General features: G+C 35.7%; 1 protein-coding gene across 4 annotated transcripts in view; it reads left to right on the forward strand.

Moving 5' to 3' along the window:
- Positions 1-19,859, forward strand: part of LOC117421318 (protein phosphatase 3 catalytic subunit alpha) — a 167,486-nt gene extending 147,627 nt beyond the window's left edge. For 3 of the 4 annotated variants that reach the window (XM_034035553.3, XM_059029750.1, XM_059029767.1), the window contains exons 11-14: positions 6,670-6,754; positions 9,250-9,347; positions 12,164-12,193; positions 17,852-19,859. In XM_034035553.3, coding sequence (XP_033891444.3) covers positions 6,670-6,754; positions 9,250-9,347; positions 12,164-12,193; positions 17,852-18,048 — 410 coding nt within the window. In that variant the 3' untranslated portion in view covers positions 18,049-19,859. The remainder of the gene's footprint in view (positions 1-6,669; positions 6,755-9,249; positions 9,348-12,163; positions 12,194-17,851) is intronic. The other variant, XM_059029755.1, reaches the window with a different exon arrangement.
- The last annotated feature ends 1,418 nt before the right edge of the window (positions 19,860-21,277 follow it).

Consider the following 21,277-nt stretch of genomic DNA (forward strand, 5'->3'; position numbering starts at 1 on the left):
TTTCTTCTGTTTTACAGAGTTAATTTTAAGCATTGCAATTCTTCTTTTGCTTTATTGTTTTTCTTTTTTTTCTTTCTCATTTCTTCAACCCTCCACTCATCTCTCTGTGTCTTATTCTCTTCTGGGGTTTTCTTGAGAAGAACAGCTTATTTATGGCCAGAAGAAAGGTACAAACCTAATGAAATTAAACTTTGACAGTAAAATATTGTGCTTGGATGGTTGTTTTTCTTAACCATATTAATCAAAACTAAAAACATCCATTCACTTATTATTCCAAATTGAATACAGTATTGATACGAAAGCTTACCCAAATGGGTCTTGAATTAACAAATACCGATAACTACTTTTAAATAGTTAAGACAGACAGAAAAATAGATGGGAAATGATAGTCTGTTAACAGCAGTTAATACAATTTGATACAGAGTGATTTATACTACCAGAAATCGTTACATTATTATTATTGTACCAGGGCTAATCTTATAATTAGGGCTTCTAGTTTTTGTTTTTTATTTTCCTTCTCTCTCCCTCCCTTTACACCTTAATTAATAGTTGTTAAGCCTTAACTGAATACCAGATTGTTTAAATTAGTGACGCACTACTAGAAACTAATGTAGTGGAAATACGAAATGCAGGTTCAAATAGAATAAGGTGAGATCAATGCACATCGTTTGTTAACTTAGTCAAGATATGAGGGAAAAAAGAAATTTGTTTATTTAGCAGACGCCTTTATCCAAGGTGACTTCCAGAGACTAGGGTACGTGAACTATGCATCAGCTGCAGAGTCACTTACAATTACGTCTCACCCGAAAGACGGAGCACAAGGAGGTTAAGTGACTTGCTCGGGGTCACACAATGAGTCAGTGGTTGAGGTGGGATTTGAACTGGGGACCTCCTGGTTACAAGCCCTTTTCTTTAACCACTGGACCACACAGCCTACAAAATATAATAACTTCCTTTGGTAATTAGTGTTTGATTTAGGAATGTTTAAAGGGACATCACGTGATCAAAAATAAAACCCCAAAACTAGAAGCCCTATATCTAGCTTGATAGAGTCTAGCCAGTTTTTTTATCAAGGGTGTAGCATCGCCTTCTCTAATAAGACCCTTTTAGTTTTTCTGTACATTTGGAATCATTTGGGGATCGGTTGGGAATCTACAATATTGTGGCTGGATAAATTGTCTTTAAATTTGAAAAAAAAACTGCAGAACAAAGGACTTACTAGAGAGGTTTGCTTTTGAAGCCTTGGTTACCCATTTCAAGCAGTTGCTTCAGTGATGGAGGAAACCCAGAATTGACAGGACACACCAGGGTCCAGACCGGACAGAACCTCTCTCCTGTGGATCTCTGTTCACTCTCATATCTGTACATCCATTGTTATCACTGATCCACTTTCATAATCAACCAGAGCATAGGCTACAATGACCAGGTCACAAACTTAAGTTCATTAAAGGGAATATGTATACATTAGGAACTTAATCTTTTATTTAAAGATGTATGATTAAAAACTAGCACTTCAAGTTTTGTAAATATTGTACAGTGTATTCAAACTAATGGCCTACAGTGACACAAATTCAGGTAAGGTGATATACCAGTATACTAGATTGCTGTTTTTTTTCTAGAATATATATATATATATATATATATATATATATATATATATATATATATATATATATATATTATAATAGAATACCTACTGTATATAATAAGTTTTAATAGTGTCAAAGTACATTTGTAAAATATAATATTCTGGATCTGGATTTGTATTTGTATACTCATAATGGTATTGCATTTAATAATCTAGTCTCAAACTTTTTTTTGTACCCAGCTTTACTCCTTAGTAAATATAAAATGTATTTTATTTTCTTTTTATATAATAGTATAATTGGTAAAATGTTCTTTGAGTCGCAGAACAATAAAGCAAATGTTTGCAGGCTCATTGCAAAAGTACTATTAGCAATTGCTAATTGTCATAATGTATGTGTGACAACAACACTGTGTTTTTTAGTGCAATAAAGACTGCACCTGAGGGATAAATAGAAGCCTTTATTTTATTTTTTTTACTTTTCTCACGCGCGTGCATGTATTCATTATGAACTCTCAGTAACTGGAAGCAATCACATTTGTGTAAAGATGTCAGGGTTGTTTTCAAGGATAGTTTGGGATAGAGATTACTATTCATAAAGAGCTCAGATGATATTCAAATGTACAAATACAACAGAATGCAAATGTAAAAGGTGTGTTAGGGATTTGACCAACAGTTAATATTCATGAAAACACTGGCTACTACTCTGAATGTCCGTCTTGATAAACAGTTATTTTAAACCAAAACTCTTTTTATTCCCTGTAAATCAGTAATGGAGACTGTAAGAATGTAGTTATAGTTTGAAAAGGAACAATGCAGCCTTGTAGTTGTGGGTGAGGGCCAAGAAATTCTGCTTTTGAATCCGTTCATACTCTGGCTTTCAGTGTGATCTTGCTGGGGGAAGTCACTTCCTTGTGCCAGTGGATTTGAATGTGGTCTCAATTGGGGCGTCTAGGGAAAGGGAGGCTGTGTGGTCCAGTGGTTAAAGAAAAGGGCTTGTAACCAAGAGATCCCCGGTTCAAATCCCACCTAAGCGACTGACTCATTGTGTGACCTTAAGCAAGTCACTTAACCTTCTTGTGCTCCATCTTTTGGGTGAGACGTAATTGTAAGTGACTCTGCAGCTGATGCATAGTTCACACACCCTAGTCTCTGGAAGTCACCTTGAATAAAGGCGTCTGCTAAATAAACTAATAATAATAACAAAGAAAAAAATTGCAGCTGCACTATCCACATGTACTTTTTGCTGCACTTCTTATAATTAGCAGAGAGCAAACAGTTCTACAAACAAAGCGTCTGCTGGCAGCCACTGAAGTTGGATCAAGGTCTAGGAAAAATAAATCCAGTGACATCCTGTATAGAGGTCTAGGAAAGTTAATTCCGCTTAGCACAGTACACCAGTAAACTAATGTTATCTGGCCACATATAAGCAATAAGTTACTTAAGGGTTGATTTGATCAATAGTACCACCATTTTACAACACTGGGAAAAGTCCCTGGAATGCATTAGCCACCTGTAATAAATAGTTGATGCAATCTGTATTCCCAGATACTCTAAAAGTCTGCCTGTGTCTGTGGCTGGTTACCGGCAGGAGGACTGCTCAGACACAGAAAACTGTAGTTTAAGAACTATTGCACACTTTTATTTCCCAAATTCACAAGCACAAGGCCAAAACAAAAGGTTCACACAAAATAATGTACCTTCATTCAGGCTGGACAATGGCCTTCACTGAATTCTTTTCCCTACAAACACAGGACATCCACTCTTCAAAACAAAGGAATTCTCTCCCCTTTTATAGCATGCGATTGGGCTTGATCCTTATTAACTCTTTCCACATTGCCGAAAGAGTTAATAAAGCTATGTCAATATTCAATTAAAATAAAAGCACCTTGACCTTTTATTTTATACTGGCGGTCCTGTAGCAATATGCCTTTTTCACAAGAGGACAGTGTTTTCCATAGAAATAGAAGGCACTTGTTAACAAAATTGGTGCCAAGCTGGTGACATTTCATTTGGAAATACATTGCACTTTCATTAAAGTGGTTAAACAAAAAACTAAAAGGAGCTAATTCCTGCTTACTCCGAAAGGCCACAACTCCCTGATGTAGAATAATTTGAATGAAATTGCATAGTTTTAAGAAAGGCCGTACCTGCCGATTTTGTATTGAGGTACACAAAACTGCAGTGTCTCTGCTACCAGTCCTCAGTCCTTATCTTCTTCCTTGTAATTTTTCAATGATACCACTTTAGAAATGTGTTTTAGATGTAACTTTAAAAATACTTTAAGTATTGAGCGGCTCAGACAACCAGGTTCAGAGTAGCAGCCGTTATTCTATGGCAGAGGCGCTCTAAATCTAACTGGAATTTAGAATCTTAATACCTGGTCACTTTAGACACAATATAAAAAAAAATTGAATATGCCCTGTTTATCCTCTCCTTCATTCAAGTTATCCTTCCACTATAACTGCTGTATTATTGAATTGTGGTTTGTCACACTTGAACAAAAGTTATTGTATTTCTTTCTCTTATTGTATTACTTGTATTGTAACACTTGAAATGTATTTGCTTACGATTGTAAGTCGCCCTGGATAAGAGCGTTTGCTAAGAAATAAATAATAATAATAATAATAATATAACACATCACAAATACAGCATTGATTAAATGTTATAAATCAACCATTCCTATTTTTTGGGGTTATAATTCCTACATTAATTATATTATCTGAGCTGCACATTTAATTCTCCACTTTATTAGTAATGTAATATAAGTAAAGAAAAGACTTGACACTATAAAACTGTGTCTTGCTAGGTATTGTTCTTATTCATCACTTTCCCACAGTTCACTTCATAGTCATCTCATCAGTGATACCTTTCTAACCCAATAGGGGTTTTTAAATCATCCTACATTAAGCAGGCAGGGTCGCTAATAATTACAATATTATGTTTTCTACAAATCTTAAATAGGTACTTACAAATATGAGCTTTAACCCTTTCAGGACCAAGCATTTTTCAGTAGGATGCTCCCCCAGGACCAGCCCTTTGTTGGCTCTAGCTGACTCTCTTCCTATAAAAATTCACTACAAACAAGTCTACAGTAGCATCTTGGAAATGGTGTCCTTTTTTTCCCCGAACACTGGGGAGCATCATAAAATACACAATATATATATATATATATATATATATATATATATATATATATATATATATATATATATATATATATATATTTTTTAAGTTAAGTATTTTGTAGTATGTATTCTGCTTAGAGATACATGTATAAAAACGTGTTATTCTATGACCCGAGGGACCTTACGATACTTCCTGAAAGTTTTCTTGAAAAAATATTGATGTTTGGAGTGATTGCAATGACATAATACACGTTTATTCTCAGGGTCTTTATAAGCAATAATGGACACTACTCTCGATTTTTATTTTCTCAAAATAAATATTTATGAATAAAATAATAGTTATTCATTCCATTATTATCAGTAATAAGGAAAAAAAAATGTACCTGATAAATTTAGTTCATGAAATAGTATATGCTTATATCCACTCGCTTCTTGATATTTATAATTTTTGTAAAAACATATATATTGAAACACGAGACAGAATAAATGTTCTAATACAAGTCAAATACATCGGATTTACAGTGTTTCCCCTTTTTTATTAGCTCTAAACACGTTCCTTTGATATTTTTTTCTGCTTTTGTCTCTGCCTGGCTGCTGTAAACTGTCTCCATTCTTTAAACACTAAATGCTCCTCTCAGTGACATCACACGAAAAAAAAAAAAAAAACTATTAGGAAGTGAACGTCAGTGCCTCCCCTATCCATTGAAGCCTGTACTGCAAAGTATGGTGGCCAAGTAAGTCATCAAAACGAAGTGCTTTTTTTTATCGTGTTTACACAATCGTGGTCCTAGAAGCCCACTTCAGTATGATCGTGTTAACACAATCCTGGTCCTTTAAAGGGTTAAATAAGTAGCTGTCACTTTGCTTTTAACATTGCATAATCTGTTCTGCCTATTGATTTACGTAAGCTTTTATTCTTTTTGGGGTCAAGTGAATGTCTAGCTTTCAGATTTAAATGTTGTGCAGTGCATGAATATATATTTTTAATCCATTCAATTACAAGAGATTTAATAAACTTGAAGAGGAAGCCATTAGGCCCATGTAAGTTTGTCCAGTTCCTAGTAGCTGATCTCAAAACTTTGTAAAATTGGGTCTTAAAGGATCCAAGTGATACTACCTCAAGAATGTGATTAGAGAACACATTCCATACCTTCACCATTGTGTGAAAATGTGTCTCCATTTAAGTTCCAATTGTATTCTCTGGTCCTAGTTTCTTTACTGAACTTAAAGTATTGCTTTGGGTTAACTTCAGTCATGTCCCTAACTAATTTTTCTTTGCTCTAAGCTAAATAGATAATTAGTCTTCATAGCTCATTCCTTTAAACCCTGAGATTAGTCTGGTTACTTTTCGTTTGACTCTCTTCAGGTCCCTATGGTGACCAGAACTGCGCACAGTACTCTAAGGGTGGATTGTGCACATCGAAATTCAGCCTGGATCAGACCCGATCTCGGACTTAATCTAGGATTGATATTTTTTTCCGTTGCGCAGATCAAGATTCAGATGCAATCCTAGATTACATTCCAATCCTAGCAGTAGGTGGATTGAGTCTGGATTCTTGTGAAGATGGTCGGTTATTTTGGATGGTTAAATATCATGTTGTTTGTGATTGTAGCAATCCTTTTATTGAATAGTGACGAAGGTTTTATACAAAGATTCAGAATGAGAAAAGAAAGCGTAATGGAGCTGGTTAATACATTAAAACCACAAATAGTTAGATACAGAGCCAAAAAAATATTCCCTTCCTCCACTCATTAATCTGCTACTTGAGACTTCATGCCACTGGGTCGTTTCAGAAAATAACACTGTGTAACAATTTTTTTTTTTTTTTTTGGTTCCTGGGTTGTAAGTGTTATTTCCTTAATGTGTTTGTTCTTTATTATTATTATTATTATTATTATTATTATTATTATTATTATTGCATAGCACAGAAAATTGACTAATGTTCCTCCTTTTAGGTGCTACTGCATCCGCCCGCAAAGAGGTCATTAGAAACAAGATCAGAGCCATAGGAAAGATGGCAAGGGTATTTTCTGTCCTCAGGTAAGTATCTTTTTTTATCAGTTCCACATCAGGGCATCTAAAAGTTGTGACTGTAAAATTGGGATTTCACAGGAAATGAACTAGGCCAAAAACACCACAAAGTCTGGCACAAACTGGCACTCCTTTTCAAGTATTCCCACAAAGAGAGGCCAAGGATTAAATGGGCATGGAGACTGAACTACTAACTTGCCTGCTCCGAGAGTGGTTAAGATGGCTACTTGGAGGACATGAGTGGCAAAATATGTCTTAACAGTTACAATATTTTCATTATCAGATAATCATTAGTACAATAAGGGCTAGATTCAGTCAAAAAATACACCACTGCTTCCAGATAGAAGAACTGCCATACTATTACATTTGCAAAAGTGTGAAGTATTTAACATTCAATAGACCCTTCATTCAAATAATAAATTTACCAGATCTCTGGGAAGTTTGATTGAACGTTTATTTTTTTATCGGATAAACTGGTGGTATAAACACTAGAACGACTGCGTTTATAGGCATACCTAGAACAACCATGACTGGTCAATTTGACCGGCGTATTAAAAACAACATAAATATTATAATGAAAGGACAAACAATTAAATATAAGTCGTAGTTTTATTCATGAACGTCATATAAAGCATCTACACAACCGAAACATTGTAAATAAACGGAAATATGAACATGTGTTAATATACAGACATATTACGTAACAAAAATGGTATAAAATTAAATAAACAAATATTTGAAAATAAATTTGTGTATATACAGGTATATAATGTACAGTATATACAAAACAGTACAACTGAAATGATGTAAAAATTTTTTTTTAAATAAATGGGTTTATATTGCCTACATAACAAAGTGGAACCGAAGCTATGCGTTTATATACAGACGTACTATAATCAAAATTACATGAATAAATAAACATTTGAACAGAATGGGCTTCATTTACAATTGTTTACAAAGTCTAAGTGCTGGCACAAATAACACAGATACTGAGCTTTACAAAATATGCAGTGCACTTACTGCATTGTCCGTCTTTGCTGCATCAGAATCTTCTTTGGTAAACTTTGCAGTAATTCCAAACACTTGTTTCTGTCCTGCTTCTTTAGTGATCCATTTGCAATGTGTATTGGGGCAACAATGAATTTCTTAGAAAAACGTGTGACTTATAGTAACCAGTGCAGACAGACAGCCTGGTGCCATGAGCTTTCAAGGCTGATTGATGGGCTATCAGAGGCTCATTGAAACAGTAGAACTGTCAAGAGACAGCTTACTTAAGGAATGCAGATTGATATAATCAAACTTCAATACAGCTGCAAGTCCTGACTGATAAACACAAATGATATTGCAACATTTAATTGTAATAATATGCATCGGTCAATTTCACCACGCCTGGTCGGAATGGGTATGACAGTATTTTTACCAGACGTAAAAAACATAATCACATTACCCCCTGTCTTGCCAAGCTGCACCGGCTACCTGTAAAGTTCAGGATTGCTTTCAAAAATCTCCTGCTTCCCTACAAGGCCCTTCATCTCACAGGTCCAGAGTATCTCTCCAATCTGCTGACTCACTATGTCCCTGCTCACCAGCTGAAGTCCTCTGTCCTCTGAGGTCCCAAGCAAAAGTTCACCACACTCAGAGAGTGCTCTTTTAGCTTCATGGCTCCGACACTCTGGAACTCTCTCCCAGTCTTAGTGCGTGTAGCTCTCACAGTCGCTTGCTTCAAATCAACTCTCAAGACCCACTTGTTCTCTCTTGCTTTCAATGCTCTTTAGCCTGATATCTGTTACTAGCTGTTGTCTAAATTGCTATGTCTTTTAATTTTGTGTGACACATGCATCCACAATGTTTTGAATTCACATCCTAGCCTTTTATTTAATGTAATATGCCTGTATTTCACTGTATTTAATGTATTATGCATTGTTCCTCACTATCTTGTAAAGTGCTTTGTGATGGTTTTTGATTTTATGTCACTAATTTTTGCAGCTACGCGATTCTTTCATGTCAGGGTAATTAGTACACATATTTAAGAAAAGTCAGGAAAGCACAGCTTCGTACCTTAAACACACGCACAGCAATTTAAATTTAAATTTCAAAAACGGTCAAAATGACCTTCTTGGTTGTTCTAGTGTCAACAGAACAATAACGATTTTTCCATCATCGTTCAGATTTCCTTCCTTCAGGGATAAAGTAAGTTCTAATTATTTGTAGTTAAATGTTTTCAAGGTTTTTATTGTAGATTTAAAGGAGTTTCTTATTTCCATATTTCCAGAACTCTGACAGTAATTAACTCCATGTGTTTATAGCCTGTACAACCCTTTAGGATAAAAGCAATACCTGCACAACATTTTTGGATGTACGCAGACTATTTGTTATACTGTGTTGCATAATTTATTCTCAAACTCCTTGTTATGGTATCCATGCCTAACACGTTGTATGTGTATTTCCCTGCATGTACAAATGCATTTCTTTCTTCATATTGATTGCCCTGTTTCCCCACACAGAGAAGAGAGTGAGAGTGTGCTTACTCTGAAGGGATTGACACCAACCGGGATGCTTCCCAGCGGTGTGCTCTCAGGTGGAAAGGAAAAGCTGCAAAATGGTAAGCATGCACTTCTTCAAGGCATCACAGTTAGCATACATTATATATTGACCTTAGATAACATTAACAGTCCACATATTATATAGACAAATATTGTAGGGTACCGAATTGGAACTTGTACTTCTGTTTTCCATGAGATCCTTGTCTGTACACTGTTGTGTGTGCTGTAAACAGTGTTAAACTATTGTAATTGTACATGTTGTTGTTGTTGTTATTGCTTTTACAATGTGTATTTTTTTTTTATTTAACTTCAATATATGGGATATTCTGCAGTAAAGAATAATATATTTCAATGCCACAACAAAAAAATAACATGCTAGTGAAGAGACTGCAGCATTGTTCTCCAGAGATTAATGTACCCATTCTAGAACCTCTAGCCAATCAGAGTGTTCTCTCAAACCACGCAGATGCATAACAGAACATTTAAAAACAGGACTCTTACAACCCATGAGTGATGATCCGAGAATATTGGTGACCATCATTGTTGTCACCACCTGTCAAATGTCATTGATAAGCTGAGAATAGTTTTAGAACAGCAGCATTGTAAAGTGGCCTATTGATTTTATAACCTCTCTCTATGGAAGCATCTATTCATACTGTTACATACAGAAGATACAAATACAGTCTTGCTTTGGTATTTCTTTACTGTAGAATGACCCTAACGTTAATTTAGTTAATATGCATATATATGATTTAGGGCTTGATGGTATTGTTGTTCTAAATATACTTTCAGGCTTTTTTTTTTCTCCCGCTGCAGTCTCTCGGTTGTCTGAAACTCTCTTTCTATCTCCTCCTCCTTCTTCTCTCTCTTTCTCTCCCTTTAGAAGCTTCAGGTATTGTCATTGCGCAAGTATTCTGTGAAAGACGTGTTTGTGACACAGAAACAGCATTCACCCCACCCATAGTGAATATCAGATTCAGCTGTCATTCTATCTCCTTTACATCACAGAACAATCCTGTTTTTTTTATTTTTTATTAATTATAAAATTAAAAAATAAAAGTTAACTTAATTCCAGACAAAGTCAGGAATTTCTTCTGTTTCCTTGATTGCACCCTCTAGGTAGATTTGTATTTATTTTGTTTCGTGACGGCGTGAAAACGTGATGAGGGAATTATGCAAAAATGGCTCTCGTTTTTTGTTTTTACTTGTTTAGTTTTTTTTTCAGTTTAGTACCTTTCGAAGGTCAGGGAAACAACTCAATCAGGAATTTACATTTATTGTAAACTGTGTTTGAAAGGGGATAACAGAAATCAACTTTTTGTCATTAATAAAAAAAGGACAGAAATCTAAACAGTGTCACTCCTTTTCTATATTCGAAGTGTACTTTGTTCAGGTAAGGATCATGCTTATTTTGAGCAAGAATTTCACTGGCCCATATACTCTGTGTACTGTACTGTAAGCCTGCATGTTAATCAGGATGTACAAGGCTCAAGTGTGGGTCTCACAGTAGTCCCTGCCACCCTCATTCAGTGGCTCTGTAGCTGTTAGGCAAATTAAGCATTCAGTAAGCAATTGGAAAAATTGGCCATTTAATTAACACTAAGAAATTGTCTTCCTGGATTTTTTTTCTTCTTTTCTATTATATTTCAGCTTGCATGTAAGTATTTCCCCTCAGGGTTACCAAGCTCAGTAAACGAAAAAACACAGTTTTCTGCCTTTTTAACATGAATATGACCTGCACTAGAAAATACTTATCTGAAATATTTTACAATGTTATGTATGAAATCCATTGAAATATTTAAAAAGTGAGTGATATTGTTCTGATTCCTGTTCAAACATTTCTGGAATCATAGTAGATACCACAAAGTATCTCAGCTGAAAAGGACAACTGTGTTCCTGTCACTATGTTGTGCTTTACTCATCAGCGTGTTTTTTTTGTTTTGTTTTTGTTTTTATATATTTTGATACTCCAGATGCTCTTAATGGAGAATAAACTTTTATTTAAATCACATGCTTCATCTACTTTCTAAGTAAGAATGAGGTCTCCAAAATGTTAGCTGTTCAACAATAGTTGATAGGGCTGGTAATGCGGTGCTATAGTAACAACAAAAAACAAAACAAACAAACAAAAAAACTGTAACATGTCCTTAAATAAGAATACTGTCTCAGAGTAATGATCAAAAGCAACTTTAATCTTCAAATAAGTTGATCAGATTTGATACTCTAATCCTATGTTTTATACGTTGCCAAATGTCGTTATAAATACAGTAATTTAAAAATGCATCACCAGCCCACAGTTGTATTTTTTGTGGAGAGTTAAGTTCTTGTAGAAAAGCCCCTTTGGTAGACAGGTAAAGCATTCTAATAAATCAGGAGAATGTAAGATGGCATCAGGCTTTAAACTGGTAAATACAGCACCTTCACCTGTATTCTTCCATTACTTGCTATCTTCCATTGCTGCTTCATAACAGAACCCCTTCTGGTATCTATCTCCTCTGTATGATGTATCTTAGCTTAATGGCATTCTATCTTGATTTAACTGTATCACAGAATATGAGTTCTATTGTTATTTAAATCTCAAAATAGCAACGCTCCAATCAGAATTTATACAATTGTGCATATTTATTTGACAATGTAGCCATTCTAAACCAATCTGTTTTTAATAACTGAGCTGTCTACAGAGCACCATACAGTATTTTAAAAATAAAACAATCATTTTTTTCCCTTCATACTAATATTCATGTGTGTCCTTCTATCACGATACCAGGAACATTTAGTTTGCATTAGCTCCTTTGCTACTCATTGACTTGTTCTTAGAATTGAAATCCTCTGCTCACTTTTCTCATTCATTTTGCAACCCCTTTCTTCTCTTCAGCTACTATTGAGGCTATTGAGGCTGATGAAGGTAAATAGGCCAGTCCCCCCTTTCTGTTGCTTTTGCAATAGACAAGGGCCCTGCTGGATTTATTCATTTTGCCATAGCTTGTATAGAGTGTGGGTGTTGGGCTAACAAATTGTGCCATGGTATTAACCGAAATATGCTTGGTTTAAAGGGGAGCAACATAGTGAAGCCAACAAACATGCATAGATGTAATGTACATTTTGCCTGTAAACCCTCACAAGTGACAAATAATCTCTTGGTAATCTTTACCTGTGTACCACTGTGCTGTAAAGGATAAAGATAACACATACTGCAATTCATTGTTTTCACTGCTACACGGGACAGGCATTAGCATGTTCGTACTGAGTTTGAAATGTCATGCGCATCACATTCGATTCAGTGATCATTTGTGAGATGCAAAAGTCTAGAGATTAGAAACCGTGTACAGTAGTGAGCCTTCATGAATGCAAATGTGCAAAAAGCCTTGCACGAGAGCATTGTTAGTCTTAAAATGACATGCCATGAAACCCATTCAACATTTAGTAGGAATGTATGGTTTAATTCGATTAAAGTCAATACATACTAGGGTGCTTGAATTGTTCCCCTTTAAAACAATTTAATATCTGAAGTGGTACTTTGTTCTTGCAATGTTGTTTTGTATTATTTTAAAATAAAACATCTATATATATATATATATATATATATATATATATATATATATATATATATATATATATATATATATATATATATTCTGATGTCTTACATTGTAAGTATTAGTAAAAAACAGTGAAGGCAAGAACAAGATCATCTGCTTACTAAATAGCAGTTGACTAACTGCTATTTATGTTGGAATTGCTGACTAATTCCTTCTAACAGATTCTAATCTACAGTGTGCATCTGTGTTGAAACGTTTTGCTTTTCTCTGTGATTTCTGTGACTCTGCTGTGTTGTGTTATTAATGTGAGCTGCTAATAACCTGTCTGACCTGCAAACTGCAGCAACACACTGCCAACACACTGCCAAATATCCAAAGCTGAAAGATTAGTGGAATTTAAATTGTACAGCATTATCTGACTATATTTAGAAAACCACTTAATAACTTCTTAGTGGGTTGCTGCATGGTTCCAGCAGGCAGAGCAAGTGGTTAGCACCAAATATTGTGTCCAGTATTTCCACATACTGTGTTCTGTATATCCATTTTGTTTAAATTATATATCGAAATACTACACTGAGATATTGATTTGCACAGGTCTAATATTCGCCAAGCTCTCGTTAAACTCTTCAATAAAAATCACTCTACTGAAATTAACTTTTCACTCTACATTGTACATTCCATACAAATACAAAGATGATCTGCATCTGATACACCTGCTTGATCAACATTCAAAATTGAATAAAATTGTGGCATACAGTAATATCCCAATGTTCAAGTATATCAGGAGCTAACAGTTCTCACTGCAATGGATGTCAAAATGCTTTAATTAATGTCATACTTACATCTATTAGTTGATCTCTTTGTAACTCATGCAGTCCCAAATCAACCCCTTGCATCACTATATATAATTCAAATGTGAATTCAAATTAGGACCTCCTTATATCCTGATACAAAACACTGGTTGCTGTACACATGCCGTTTAAAATGAACACTTTTTTAAAAATACATTTTTGTACCATAGATCTGTCCTATGCCAAATAATGTAGATTACGAGTGTGCTTACAAATTCATAATTTACATCTCTGCATATAGTCTTTAGTATCATCAAATAGTGTTTTTGCACCAGTTAGTCTGCTACATGCACTTGGTTGTTGAAGAGGTCTAGAAGATAGTTCTCCAATGCCATGTAAATCTCAGTGGAATTTAACACTTTCCAGTACTCTCAAGCTTGCCTTTGATCTGTCAGCCGTGCACTCTGTTTCCATGCTCTGCATTGTCATTTTTTTCATTTCTGGAGGCCCAAAATGGAAGGACCAGGGTAGAAGCATGTTAAGACACCTGAAAAATAGTAAATACTGAGTCTTTTATGAAAGATTCGTAACTAAGGAGGACTTGCCACTGACCCCCAAGCAATACAAACTTGTCTCGATAACAGAAGAGAGGTATACGTTTAGGACAAGATGCATAACAGGGTTTGTTTCCAAAAATAAGCTTCAGGCCTTTGAAATTTTAATTCAGGTATTTATTAGAAGTTGTTAGCTACAAACATATGTATGGCCTTAAAATGTGTTTAAAAACTAAAACTAGTTTAAAAAAATAAAAGGATATGTATGCGTGTGTGTGTGTGTGTGTGTGTATATATATATATATATATATACAGTGCCTTGCAAAAGTATTCAGACCCCTGACCAATTCTCTCATAATACTGAATTACAAATGGTACATTGAAATTTCGTTCTGTTTGATATTTTATTTTAAAACACTGAAACCCTAACGAGGACACAATTACCTTACCATTGGCCTCCACTTGTGAACCATTAAAGTTGCTGTCACATTTTCTGGATAAAAAACCCATTGTTGAAGGATCATTGGTCAGGCTGTGAATCTGAAGGAAAATGAAGACCAAAGAGCATTCTACAGAAGTTAGAGATAAAGTAATACAAATGCATAGATTAGGAAAAGGGTACAAAATAATATCCAAGTGTTTGGATATCCCAGTGAGCACAGTTGGATCAATAATCAGGAAGTAGAAGCTGCATCACACCACCCAGGCACTGCCAAGAAAAGGCGGTCCCTCAAAACTCAGCACTCAAACAAGAAGGAGACTTGTGAGAAAAGCCACAGAGAGGCCAACAATCTCTTTGAATGAGCTACAGAGTTCACTGGCTGGGAGTGGAGTAATGGTGCACCAGTCAACCATATCAAGAGCTCTGCATAACACTGGCCTGTATGTGAGGGTGGCAAGAAAGAAGTTGTTACTCAAAAAGTACCATCTGAAAGCACGTCTGGAGTTTGCCAGAAAGCATGAGAGTGACCCAGTTGCGATGTGGGAAAAGGTTTTGTGGTCAGATGAGACCAAGATAGAGCTTTTTGGCCAAAACTCAAAGCGCTATGTGTGGTGCAAAACTTACACTGCCCATGCCTCAAGACACACCATCCCTAAAGTGAAGTATGGTGGTGGCAGCATCATGCTGCGGGGATGCTTCTCATCAGCAGGGACTGGGCATCTTGTTAAAATTGAAGGAAGAATGGATGGAGCAAAATACAGGGAAATACTGCAAGAGAACCTGCTTCAGTACGCTAAAAGACTGAAGCTTGGGAGGAAATTCACCTTTCAGCAGGACAATGATCCCAAGCATAAGGCCAAGCATCATTGGAGTGGCTCAAGAACAAAAAGGTGAATGTCCTATAGTGGCCCAGTCAAAGTCCTCATCTCAATCCCATTGAGAATCTGTGGCACTATTTGAAAATTGCGGTCCACAAGCGTCGTCCAACCAACCTGAACACCCTGGAGCAAATCTGCCAAGAAGAATGGGCCAAAATCACAACGACACTGTGTGCAAAGCTGGTACATACTTACCCCAAAAGACTTAAAGCTGTTATTGCAGCGAAAGGTGGCTCTACCAAATATTAATGTGTGGTGGGGGTTGAATACTTATGCAAGCAAGATATTTCAGTTTTTTTATTTTTCTTAAAAATATTTCCCAACATAAAACCAATGGCACCTTACAATAATTGATTTTGAGTTTCAGTGTTTTAAAATAAAATATCAAACAGAACGAAATTTCAGTGTACTATTTGTAATTCAGTAATATGAGAGAATTGTTCAGGGGACTGAATACTTTTGCAAGGCACTGTATGTATGTGTGTGTATATATATATATATATATATATATATATATATATATATATATATATATATATATACAGTACTGTGCAAAAGTTTTAGGCAGGTGTGAAAAAATGCTGTAAATTAAGAATGCTTTAAAAAAGACATGTTAATAGATTATATTTATCAATTAACTAAATGCAAAGTGAGTGAACAGAAGAAAAATCTAAATCAAATCCATATTTGGTGTGACCACCCTTTGCCTTCAAAACAGCATCAATTCTTCTAGGTACACTTGCACAAAGTCAGGGATTTTGTAGGCATATAGTCAGGTGTATGATTAAACAATTATACCAAACAGGTGCTAATGATCATCAATTCAATATGTAGGTTGAAACACAATCATTAACTGAAACAGAAACAACTGTGTAGGAGGAATAAAACTGGGTGAGGAACAGCCAAACTCAGCTAACAAGGTTAGGTTGCTGAAGACAGTTTACTGTCAAAAGTCATACACCATGGCAAGACTGAGCAAAGCAACAAGACACAAGGTAGTTATACTGCATCAGCAAGGTCTCTCCCAGGCAGAAATTTCAAGGCAGACAGGGGTTTCCAGATGTGCTGTCCAAGCTCTTTTGAAGAAGCACAAAGAAACGGGCAACGTTGAGGACCGTAGACGCAGTGGTCGGCCAAGGAAACTTACTGCAGCAGATGAAAGACACATCATGCTTACTTCCCTTCGCAATCGGAAGATGTCCAGCAGTGCCATCAGCTCAGAATTGGCAGAAAACAGTGGGACCCTGGTACACCCATCTACTGTCCGGAGAAGTCTGGTCAGAAGTGGCCTTCATGGAAGACTTGCGGCCAAAAAGCCATACCTCCGACGTGGAAACAAGGCCAAGCGACTCAACTATGCACGAAAACACAGGAACTGGGGTGCAGAAAAATGGCAGCAGGCGCTCTGGACTGATGAGTCAAAATTTGAAATATTTGGCTGTAGCAGAAGGGCTGGAGAGCGGTACACAAATGAGGCAACAGTCTGCAGGCAACAGTGAAGCATGGTGGAGGTTCCTTGCAAGTTTGGGGCTGCATTTCTGTAAATGGAGTTGGGGATTTGGTCAGAATTAATGGTCTCCTCAATGCTGAGAAGTACAGGCAGATACTTATCCATCATGCAATACCATCAGGGAGGCATCTGATTGGCCCCAAATGTATTCTGCAGCATGACAACGACCCCAAACATACAGTGAAAGTCATTAAGAACTATCTTCAGCGTAAAGAAGAACAAGGAGTCCTGGAAGTGATGGTATGGCCCCCACAGAGCCCTGATCTCAACATCATCGAGTCTGTCTGGGATTACATGAAGAGAGAGAAGCAACTGAGGCTGCCTAAATCCACAGAAGAACTGTGGTTAGTTCTCCAAGATGTTTGGGCCAACCTACCTGCCGAGTTCCTTCAAAAACTGTGTGCAAGTGTACCTAGAAGAATTGATGCTGTTTTGAAGGCAAAGGGTGGTCACACCAAATATTGATTTGATGTAGATTTTTCTTCTGTTCACTCACTTTGCATTTTGTTAATTGATAAATATAAACTATTAACATGTCTATTTTTGAAAGCATTCTTACTTTACAGCATTTTTTCACACCTGCCTAAAACTTTTGCACATTACTGTATATATATATATGTGTGTGTGTATATATATATATATATATATATATATATATATATATATATATATATATATATATATATATATATATATATATATAAAATCCTGAATTATCTAAAAATATACAACTTCTTTGTTTGTACATAAACAGTGTTAGCAAGTAACAATAGAGGTATCGTACCTAGGTTTATACCCTGATTGTCTTCTCTCTCCTCTCTCTCTCTCTCCAATTTTCTTTTCCTGCAGCCATCAAAGGATTCTCACCACAACACAAGATCACAAGCTTCGCGGAAGCTAAGGGTTTGGATCGGATCAATGAGAGAATGCCCCCTCGTAAGGACGCTCTCCCTACCGATGCTAGCCTCAACTCACTCAACAAGGCCATTTCCACAGAGACAAATGGTACTGACAACAAAGGCAGCAGCAGCAGCAACATCCAGTGACATTTTCCTGATTTTAAGGCTGCAAGGCATGCTGGGATGGCTGCCAAATCAGCAGTTGAGACGTTCTTGCCTCTACTCAAGTAGCAGCTTGCTATGGAGGTGAGGTGTGGGATTCAGTTTACGGTATCGAGAGAGAGAGAGAGAGAGAGATAGTAAAAATAATAATAATAATAATTTGGTGGGTGACAATTCCCCTTTTTGGATATGACTTTAATGCTTGTAGAAACATGGAAAGTTCATGCTGGTTTAACTCTTGTAAGAATCTAGGGGAATAAACGTGATTATGTACTGCATCGGCGAGAGCTTCATGGGCATGTTTTTTGAAAGGCCTTTACTCTATTACTGGACTTGGACATTTTCTCTAACTTTCTAACTGTTGTACGTTTACAAATACAGCACTAAAATTGACAGAACGTAAACAACATTTTTAACATATAAGGGTGTACAAACTAAATAAGGACTATTTATTGATTTTTTTTTTTTTTTTTTTTTTTTTTGCTACCTAGTTATAGGAATCGCTCTAAAATAAATTAGGCAGTCTTAAAAGAATGTTGCAAATTTGTTAAAATGCCAAAATAAGGAAAGGTTTTTTGTACAGGTTATGCTTACCTCAGGTTTATTTAGTGTGCTTTGGATGCCCTGCTTTCTGTATAATTGCTAACTACCTTTGCAATGAATATCTTTTCATTTAAGTTTTTAACTGGAATAATTACATGCATTGCAGATATTTGCAGATATAACTTTTTATTTAATTGCTTTTTTTGGGGGGGGGGGGGGGGTAGAAGTATTGGTTGTGGCTTGCTGGAATTCTATATTTGAGTGGTAAGTTTTTTTTTTGTTTTTTTTTTTTTAAGTATAGTGAACAAAACACCATATAAAGTTCAGTGAAACCTCTATATTCCATAAAAATAATTAAAATAATAATAATAATAATAATAATTATTATAATAATCTGCCTATGCATGTTTTATAAGAATAAACTTGGCTGCCTAAGCCTACATGGGACTGTAATGTGCTTAGTGGGTATATACTGGAAATGTATATTGGCATACTTTATATTCACTCAATGAAACTGCTTAATGCCTTTAACCTTTTGTAATTTAAAGCATTGAAATATTTAAGAGGGGAGAGGATTCATAATATTTTAACATAAGCTTGTAAGTGCACATGTAGTCAATTAGCATGTTTAGCCAATCTTTGAAATAAAAACAAATATGTTTGTGGTTACATGTGGAGCTCTAAATGCATGACAGCTGTTAATGTCATATAATGGTTTAGTCATTTCTGTTCTGTAACGTGCCACAAAAAAGTGTAATTATTTTGGAACTCTTTTGGTTTGTATATCAGTTACGGGTTTATTACTGCTCCATACTTTAAACAAAAAAACAAACAAACAAAAAAAAGTCCATCTACCGTTTTTTAACAACTGAGTGCCCAAGTAATTCACTACAACATGAAGCCTTGCTTTTGTAATTTGACTTCTGAAATGTTGGCAGTCGAAGCATGCACTTGCAACAATTAAAAGTATTTTATATTACTGTTCAATAAAACGTGCATGAATGGTGTCTCTTTATTTATAAAGGTAGCATTAAATGTTGTTAAATCTCAAAAGAATAGGCTTTTTTTTTTTAAGTAATGTGTATGTTTTGACAACTGTTTTTTTTTTTTCAATGTCTGTTTCAAAGTTTTGAATTATTTACTTTCCTGCTGACCACCTTGGTCTCCTTTGCCCCCCAAAAGTTCCCCCTTTTTTCATTTCACAAATGTTGTTTTTCCCTGCTGAATGTTAAAATAAAATTTGCCTGACATTACGTATTTTGTTATTTTAAATTTGTAGATGGTTACAAATAATTTATTTAAATTGTAATGCAAGTGTAACAGGGCAGAGTCTGGATGCCACACACTGCCTTCACCATCACAAGCTACTTTTTTTTGTATATATTGTACAGATATAGTTATATAAACGTATATAGCTTTTACAACTATACCATTATATTTTTTTATAGGAAACATGATAAGTAACTTATAGCCGGAATATATCTGCTATATCTACCTGCTGTACTTACCTTGCCAGTAAACCAAGAGGGTGCTACAATGGTAATTTTTGTCTTCAGATTCATTTTGGTAAAGATTCTGAAATACAGTTTGGTGTCACATAAACTTAGGGAATTCCATCTTGTAGAGAAAAGTAGTAAACAACTATAAACAAAATAGCACAAAAGACATTATAACATATTTATTGATATAAAGGTGCTAACTCGGTCAATTACTTTCCTGCTGGTCTGACCACCTTGGTCCGAAAGATCTTCAGAATTTATTTTTTCATTTCTTCATTTCAGGCCATAGAGTACAGGGTTTAGGGTTGGAGGGGTGTGCAGGTACAGGAAATTGCCTGTGAGGCGTATGGGGGGTGAGAACGAAATCTCCAAACTACCGGTTATAAACAGCATGCAAGCATTGCCAGAGAAAACTGACAGATATATATATAATCCAGAGGGATTCTATCATCTGTGTGTTGTATATTGTTAATATATAAAGCATTTTTTCTATTTATATTTGAAATGCAGGATTTAGCTGTAGTGATGATCTTGTCTGGAAAGCCACAATTTCAAAAAACACACACATTTCCTCGCTTTTGGCGAAGAAATCTTGATCGTCGCTGCAAATATGTCTGAGTCTTAACCGTTGTGAATAGAGAATCGAGTCACAGCAAGCCTTAGGGTGTGAGGAGTCATACTGCAGATATGAATGAGAATCAGTTGGTTTGTAGACACAGTGGTGTTAATGGTGGAATTCAAAACAGTGATGGAAATGTCTAAGAAAGATATACTATTGCCAGTTTCTGATATGTTCCATGTGAAATCCAGGGCTGGGTGGGAATGTGTTACTGACTGAATGAACTGTTTTAAATCCTCACTGGAGCTGGTGGAAAGTCCAAATATGTCATCAATGTACCTAAGATATAGTTTAGGTGTGTTTCCATTGTATTGCTGTAAAAATTTGTTTTCCACCAATCCCACAAAAAGGCAAGCATATGATGGTCCTATTTTAGTTCCCATGCTAACACCCCTTACTTGAGTGTAAAAATTTCCATCAAAGGAAAAACAATTCAATGTGAGCACAAGTTCAGCCTCAGAAGGATATCTGTTGGAGGTTCTTTCACTATCCGTTCATCAAGAAAGTGCTTTATTGCAAGTAACCCTTCATTATTTGGTATAACAGTGTAGAG

This window comes from Acipenser ruthenus, chromosome 1 (genome assembly GCF_902713425.1).
Source record: "Acipenser ruthenus chromosome 1, fAciRut3.2 maternal haplotype, whole genome shotgun sequence".
In the NCBI taxonomy this organism is placed as follows: domain Eukaryota; kingdom Metazoa; phylum Chordata; class Actinopteri; order Acipenseriformes; family Acipenseridae; genus Acipenser; species Acipenser ruthenus.